Here is a 7,852-nt window from a genome sequence, read left to right as displayed (position 1 = left end):
ATTTTTTTCTCTATAATGTGTGAAAAACACATTTTTCTACATGTTTCTGCATGCATGTACGCGCACATGTACCCCTGCAATGGCAGATAGATTAGACAGTGATATACAACTAAGAACAACACTGTACTTAAGTACTCGGTAATCGTACTCGGTATCGAAGGCATATAGCCTACATGTGGTACTCGTACTCGGTATCGGTACTCGCTTCAAAATTGTCCAGTCACTAATAGTTGTTTTTCTTCTTATGGGGAGGAATGAATAGTTCGAAAATGGGCAAAGGGAGGAATGTAACAAAAAAGGTTGGGAACCACTGCTTTAGATACTTCAGATCTTTCGTTTAAAGAAATTGAACAATTTTTGTTGTGTCTTGTTTGCAGTTTTTTGGCAAAGATTTTTAATTAGCTTATTTCCCTTTTCAGAATAGGCTAGGTACTTGAATGCTTCTTAGGTCAAAATTTTGTCAAAATTTTTTTTTTAAAGTCAAAATTTGTTAAAATTTTAAATTTGTAGGTCAAAATTTGTCGTTTTTTAGGTCTAAAAATAATCGCCCTAGTAATAAGTAATAAAATGTTTTATTTGCTTTTCAACAAAACAATAATGGATTACGAAGCCAAAATACCGCTAGTTTTATACTATAGTATGTTTCTTTCATGTACGAAGCAGCATCTAATGCAGCGGTTTTTAAACTGTTTTTTGTCACAGGATTTTAACAGGATTTTATGTTGCGGTAATTTAAAAAAATAATGATTAAAAACATAAGGTTTTTAGTGTGATTTGTGATGAAAAATACATAACAATAATAATTAGGTTTTATGGTAATACGATGTTGTGAAAAGATAGCTTCACAATTTGTTTTAAATTTTGCGCTCTTTTGGCGTCATCTAGTGATTGGCGGGAATTTGCCCGAAACGTCAGTCGAACGTTGACTTTGTTAAGTTCAGTTCACGTGTGATAATATCCAGCAACGTTTTTGAAGAAACAATGAATTCGTCTGTAGACATTGTCATCAATTTGGTTCGAGATAGTTTAAATGAAATCCCAGAGAATGATAGGAAAAAATTTGTACGAAGTTTAGTGGTATGTACAAGTTGTAACTTCGATGATGCAAAAGTATATAATTTTTTCTAGCTGTAAGTTTTTTTCTGCAGATAACAAAATCGACTCGTCGGCTTTAAAATGTGTCAATAATTTTGACACTCTAACAAAAATTTTGCCAGGTGTGCCTTTTGGGCACACTCTCAAACTCTTCAGTGCAATTAAAGAATTCAACACAAGCAAAGATGAGTTTTGTGAGTCGGATGACACCCTGCCTGTGACGTCTGATCACCCTTTTTCATTTATTTCAACATCTACACCAAATAGTATACCTATGGTCATATCTGAGGATTGTAGTGATAGTTTGTCAATTGGAAATGAGTCTGAGCTTGCTGGTCCAAGTTCTGAAAATACAACCCATCCTATTCCAAAATTATTTCCTATAAAATCCTGTCAATTTGGATATCATGCAAAAATGTTGATAAATACTGGTTCACTTACTGACAAGGGAAAAAGAGAAATAACCTCTGAGATGATTAGAGTAATGAAAAATTATGTAAGGTACCTGTATTCTGTTTGTTAGTGTGAAACATTGTATTTAGTTAAAACTTTTGTTCATTTTAACCAGCCATCCTGGTAGACTTTTGAGAATAGCAGCAGTTTCAGCTTTAGTGACACTTGGTAAAACTTCACTGGGTTTAAGTGATGAAGAAGCCAAGGTAGCTGTTCATATTTGCTATAACTGTAACCTACTGATGTATGTGTAAAATAAAGTTATGGAATATTACTAATTAGTTTGTTCTTCAGATCTTCTGGTTGCACAAAATTACTCAAAAATTGAATACGCAACTAAAACAAATCAGAAAGTCACAAAAGGAAAAAACGCCATCCAAAAGAGTCAGCAACAACTTGTCAGGGATTGCTAATACATCAGTTGCTAAATTCCGAAAGGTTTCCAATACATTTGAAAGTCACATGGAGGAGAATTCTTTAATGGAACAACACCAAATGGTTTGTTTGTGTTTGAACAAAACCACTTTATTTATTCATATTTATTTTGTGTAACATAGGTGTGTTAAACATCATGCCTTGTTTTAGGTGCTACTTACAATAAATACGTGCCATACCACATAATTCTGTTTTACTGTGGAATATCATATTTTATAATCATGCATGTTTCTCATGAAAATACTTTTTAAAATAACATTTATTCAGAACCTGAAGCAAGAATTTATGAAACCAATCATTCTCTGAAACAAACAAAAAATTTCAGAGTTAATGGCACAAACATTTTACTTCCGACAAAAGTACATAGCAGATAACAAACCTACACCACAGACAATGACAAAGGAGTGGCCTGCAATATCTACATTTAATGAAGTAAGATTTTTTATTTATCTATGGTTGCTTTGCTTTGTCTTAATACAGAATTTATATGTCTGTTAAAATAGTTGTTTAATTTTGCCACTATTCAGTTGTATGTGTGTGCTATTGTTGGCTTGTTTGGTTTGCAGCTATTAAGGGAAATGAACAGAATTCAACAAATTAATCCTACCTTGGACAAACTGCAGACAAATGGGGAAATTTTGTTTGACAAAGTATTTGCTTATGTTCAGAAAGTCCAAACTGGATCCAAACTGCAAGGCCCTGCAGTTTGTTCAAAATTTTTGGCTTGAGATAAAAAAGCCACAGATTGTTGACTCTCTTAAAGAGCTGGCAATGAAGTTGGAATTTTGACATTCACTCATTTACATAGCAGTACTTATTATAATGACTAAATTGAATACCTGAATCAAGTATTATTATTTGTTGTACATTATTAATACAGTGCATCGTTGTGTATATACTGTATTGTTTGTATAAAATCGTGTTTCTTGCAAGTCTGGTCATTTTTCAGCTGTTTAGCCAACTTCATTTTTGTCATTGCATTGTCATGGGACAATAAAAGTATTTTTGACATCAATGTGTGAACATTTTAAGGCTTGGATTTTTACATGGTTGGGTGCAGTGAGGTTTTACCCAAATGTTTGGATATTTAGTACCCAATAAGTTTGGGTGTTTATTACCCAATAAGTTTGGGTGTTCATTACCCAATAAGTTTGGGTGTTCATTACCCAATAAGTTTGGGTGTTCATTACCCAACAAGTTTGGGTGTTCATTACCCAATAAGTTTGGGTGTTCATTACCCAACAAGTTTGGGTGTTCATTACCCAATAAGTTTGGGTGTTCATTACCCAATAAGTTTGGGTGTTCATTACCCAATAAGTTTGGGTGTTCATTACCCAATAAGTTTGGGTGTTTATTACCCAATAAGTTTGGGTGTTCATTACCCAATACGTTTGGGTGTTCATTACCCAATACGTTTGGGTGTTCATTACCCAATAAGTTTGGGTGTTCATTACCCAATAAGTTTGGGTGTTCATTACCCAATAAGTTTGGGTGTTCATTACCCAATGAGTTTGGGTGTTCATTACCCAATAAGTTTGGGTGTTCATTACCCAATAAGTTTGGGTGTTTATTACCCAATAAGTTTGGGTGTTTATTACCCAAAAAGTTTAGGTGTTTATTACCCAATAAGTTTGGGTGTTTATTACCCAATAAGTTTGGGTGTTTATTACCCAATAAGTTTGGGTGTTTATTACCCAATAAGTTTGGGTGTTTATTACCCTATAAGTTTGGGTGTTTATTACCCAAAGCATTTGGGTTAAAAGAACTCAACAGCATCATGCCAAATAAACAAGTTTTCTGAGGACATACAAGAAAACAGGTTTCAAAATCCCCAGGATGTTTATCTTGTCTAATAAGAGACAAGAGCATTTTTTTAACTTTCCGCAAAGCGATTAGCCTACACACTGATTTAGCTTCTCTAAGGGCGTACAGTAAGTTTCCGAATTTTTATGTTTATAACAGTACACTGCTGTTTATGTTTATAACAGTACACTTTATGGAATGTTTTTAGATCTGCGTTGCACGTGATGTACTTATCATATTTGATGGTCTTGATGAAAGAAATGCTCAGGTTTGTTGGACTAAAAATGTGTAAATTTAGTAGTAAATATTGTCCGTTTTAAGAACTTGATGTTTCCATTGTCAGGCGCCATTCAAAGAAAAAATCAGTTGATAAAACGTTTCTTTTATTTAAAGATATTTTGGTAAAAAATATACTATACTTGCGAGTTGTTTTTTACTTGGACTCAGAGATATAGACTGATGAATAACGTGGTCCTATCAATTACGTCAAAACCGCTAGTGTTTGTGATTGCCTGAGGAAGCGGAAACAATAAAGATATTTGCGGAAAGTAATCTTGTCTTAACAAAAAAATTAAGTACAAGGTTAAATTCAAAATGTATGCGTAGCGTATTTCCAATGCTTAAAACGCTCAATAAAGGCGAATGGTTAAAACGCATCAAATGGCAGTATTGTTTTTTGCACCATAAAGTTAACTGAACGCGAGCACCATTGGACAGAAAATAAACTAACTGAATAACGCAGTTAAGTTCCTCTTGATATCTAGTGGTAAGAAATTACTGCAAAATGTTGTGTAGATTGAACAACGAAACACGGCGTATTTGCGTCAGGACTGGTATGACTTCCAAGCAAAAACATACAGAACGCAAAATGAAAAGAATTCCAGCTATGTTCCACTTGATTCACCATCTGGAGGAATGAATTTAAGCTCCAAAATGGCGAGGTAAACAGTGCCCAATTAGGTTGTTTTTTGAACCGTTAACATTTTACGTTTAAGATATTCACAAATGAAGAATCCTTTGCACTCGCCAATACTGAATCGCAAGAAGAATGTATTGGTAAGTTTTGATATACTTAGTAACATTTGTTTCTCTGTCATGGATTTTTAAATACAATAAAAATTTGACTTCCATCATGAATTAATTGTTCATTAAAATCACTCAGTTATGTAAGGAGTTTTTATAGTGTTTCTTCAGACTATAATCCTGTGTTACTAATACTTTCAGGATAAACGCAAGAAAATGACTTTGTGTCGAATGCTTCTCAAAGTGGATTTGAAACAGCGCAGAAAGTCTATGCAAGTTTCTGTTTTGGGAAAACTAAACAACAGATCCAACGCACGTCGATTGCTGAAAACTAACGTCGCCTGCAAGTTAGTGCTGTCTAATATAGTGGCTTGAATACGAATTGTTTTACAGGAACCTACGTGTAGCCATGCTTTACGCAGTTAAACATCATAATCATATGGGTTTGTAAAAAGTTTGTAGTTCCAGTATTATGCAATAACGAGACGCATCTAACCGTTAAAAAATGTCCATAAAATACACAAATAATATTTTTCGTAAAGATCCGCTTTGTCACAAACAAACTCGTGATTCGGATATTTGTTAAGCATAACTTAATGATGATCAATTTTATTTAGGGGAAACAGCGTTAAACACGTGGATTTGGATATTTGGAGCAATGAAGTGCAGGTGCTCATCAGAGATGCCTACCAAGTCATCATCCGAAGCAAAGATAAAGGCTCCCTAAAAAACAAACAGATTTGGATTCGTGTGTGCATTGATGGAAAACTGAAGCTTAAGCAGCCGTTTTACATCAGTTTCTGAGAACTTTACAAAACAATATTGATTTGTAAAAAGGAAAAAAAAACACAAACCGTGGTAATGACATTGTATGTGGTAATTGTATCTTCTTTTTTTTCACGGGGTTGGAACCCAGGACACTTTCGGGGACGAATGCCAATCAGGCGCGCTGGTCTATTCGGCGAAGTTCCTGCCCATTGTGTATATTTTCATGACCAACACCCAACGGAAACTTGTGTGCTTTATTAAATGTGTGGTTTGTTGTACATTGGGTAAAACATTATTTTTGAGAAAATGTGGACACCTTGCTTTTTAAATGGGTTAAAATATGTTGTTGTTATGTGATTTTGTGCTTATTGGATTGTAATCTAGAAGATGCATGTAGTAATTTTGCAAAACATTTTTCACATATGCTTTTTGACTAGGTTTCTGCATGTAAATAATCTAAACAAACTGTACATATATAATGTTTTGTAGCATTGCGCAATAATGTGCGAATATAAAAATCGCCTATACATACTCGTAAGTAAGTTATTTGCAAATCAAAAACCTAATGTAAAGTGCGTATGATAGATTGTTTTGCATCACTAGCACATACCTATTGGTCGTCGTCTTTGACAGAACAATCGATTCGATTCTAAGGACGTTTTTACTCCTTTGTATTTGTAAATATGTATATTTTGGCTACAGCTGTGACGTTACTAGTAACGTTTTTTAGAATTGTTTTGAAAAGGAATTGTGAAACGAATTACTTACCAGTGCTGTAAAAATGTTTATTGTTTGTTTGCAGGGATGTATTAATTGCACAAATGTAAGTTATTTGTTGAGAATGATACATTAGGAAGACCTGCGAGAAGCGATTTAACAAGATTGAAATAAAATCAACAGTTTCCCGATTGATAGAAGTTTCCCAATTCAATAGACCAGCAGTAAGTTTTCGCAGCTCGATTCAAAATGTTTTGTTATTATGTTGGTTTGCAGGTTTACAAGAATGGATACAATACGATTGTATGTTGTGCTAACGACACCTGAACCAGGAAATGATCCACAAAACTTGATCGTTTCTGCAATCGTTGGAAAACGAAACCTCAATATAAAAGAGGAAGGAAAGCTCTTGTATAAAACCGACATTCCGTTAAGGTTTAAATTCTATAACTTGATTGCCAAGTTTTTACCAAGTTATTTATATGTAGGCTAAGTCTGTATTCAATTACGGCAAAAGTAGGTACCTAACAAATTTTCGCTTTAAATGTATTTGTGATTACTTTTTAAACTGCGTTTAAACTTTTTCCAAGTGAAATCTAAGCCGACCATACCCGCTTTGTTACATGTTCAAATGTAAATATTTTGAGTTTTAATGCAATGTGTAAACTTTGTTCGTAATATTCAAATGCCTAATGATGTGCTTGCAAGCTTGTACTCGGTAACAAATCTGCTTAAAATTGTATGATCAGTATTTAAGTTAATTATAGTGCCCTTTATTGATGGTACATTTATGTTTGTGAAAATGCTAAAAATGTCCAATTGATGGATTGTTGCAACAAAAATAAAAAATAAAAGTGCTCCACGTTTTGTATCTGTCCCGACGCTGGCTTTTTTTTAGAAAACTTCTAGAAAAAGTGTGTTGATACCATGTGGCTTAGTCCGACTTCATGTATGACAATTAAAAAGTCTAATAATGTTTAAGAACGTCTCCACATCGTCGCTACTCTCCGAAGATGCGTTTGTCCTTGACAAGCGAAGGCGTTGCAGTCGACCCTCTCGGTGCACAAGAAATCACAAAAGAAAACTATCTACTTCGTCGGTACGAAATACAGTTCAGACTTTCTAAACTCGGCGAAGTACCGATGGAATCGAAGAAGATATATATAACTATTCAGTTAGGAAAGCGAAAATTGACTAGGTGGACATACTTGCGGTGGAAAAGAGGTAAACAAGTTTTTTTCGCACATTTCAGTTGAGTAACGAAATACTTCGCAGTAAATACAATCAAACGTTTAAATGATGACTTTCGAATGGTAGTAAAATTTGGTTTGGAAAACGCCTTCATCAAGGAAATTAACATTTTAGCTATTTGTATTTTAGGAAATGAAGCAAACCAACAGACATCAACCTTTTCTTTAAGCGCCCAGACAATTGATCACCTGAACATCGGTCAACAACAAGAACTGACAAGCTAAAACAAAGTATGTTTTTTAGTATCTTTTGGACTGTGGTTCTCAAATATTTGAAGCAGCAGTAAAGTTTACAGGCTCAAAACACA

At 34.1% G+C, this 7,852-nt stretch overlaps 1 protein-coding gene and 1 long non-coding RNA gene across 2 annotated transcripts; both read left to right on the top strand.

Annotated features, from left to right (window-relative positions):
• The first annotated feature begins 1,099 nt into the window (after positions 1-1,099).
• Positions 1,100-3,043, top strand: LOC145223966 (uncharacterized). Its single transcript, XM_080090379.1, has 4 exons — positions 1,100-1,596; positions 1,664-1,754; positions 1,843-2,046; positions 2,550-3,043. The coding sequence occupies exons 1-4, from the start codon at positions 1,100-1,102 to the stop codon at positions 2,709-2,711; spliced, it is 954 nt and encodes a 317-aa protein (XP_079946505.1). The 3' UTR covers positions 2,712-3,043.
• A 3,342-nt stretch (positions 3,044-6,385) lies between these two features.
• On the top strand, positions 6,386-7,510 carry LOC145224963 (uncharacterized). Its single transcript, XR_013859770.1, has 3 exons — positions 6,386-6,518; positions 6,571-6,729; positions 7,277-7,510. It is a non-coding gene; the product is annotated as an uncharacterized LOC145224963 (long non-coding RNA).
• Positions 7,511-7,852: the final 342 nt, after the last annotated feature.

The sequence above is a fragment of the Phallusia mammillata genome, chromosome 4 (genome assembly GCF_965637545.1).
Source record: "Phallusia mammillata chromosome 4, kaPhaMamm4.hap1.1, whole genome shotgun sequence".
NCBI lineage: Eukaryota > Metazoa > Chordata > Ascidiacea > Phlebobranchia > Ascidiidae > Phallusia > Phallusia mammillata.
The sequence above is the reverse complement of the archived record's forward strand: the minus strand, read 5'-3'. Positions and strand labels throughout refer to the sequence as shown.

What these genes read in the sequence shown, in the direction of transcription:
- LOC145223966 (XM_080090379.1), top strand. Translation starts at nt 1,100, where the DNA reads ATGATGCAAAAGTATATAATTTTTTCTAGCTGTAAGTTTTTTTCTGCA. An exon ending in GTAATGAAAAATTATGTAAG is followed by an intron (nt 1,597 to 1,663) that starts GTACCTGTATTC and finishes CATTTTAACCAG; the next exon opens with CCATCCTGGTAGACTTTTGA. An exon ending in TAAGTGATGAAGAAGCCAAG is followed by an intron (nt 1,755 to 1,842) that starts GTAGCTGTTCAT and finishes TTTGTTCTTCAG; the next exon opens with ATCTTCTGGTTGCACAAAAT.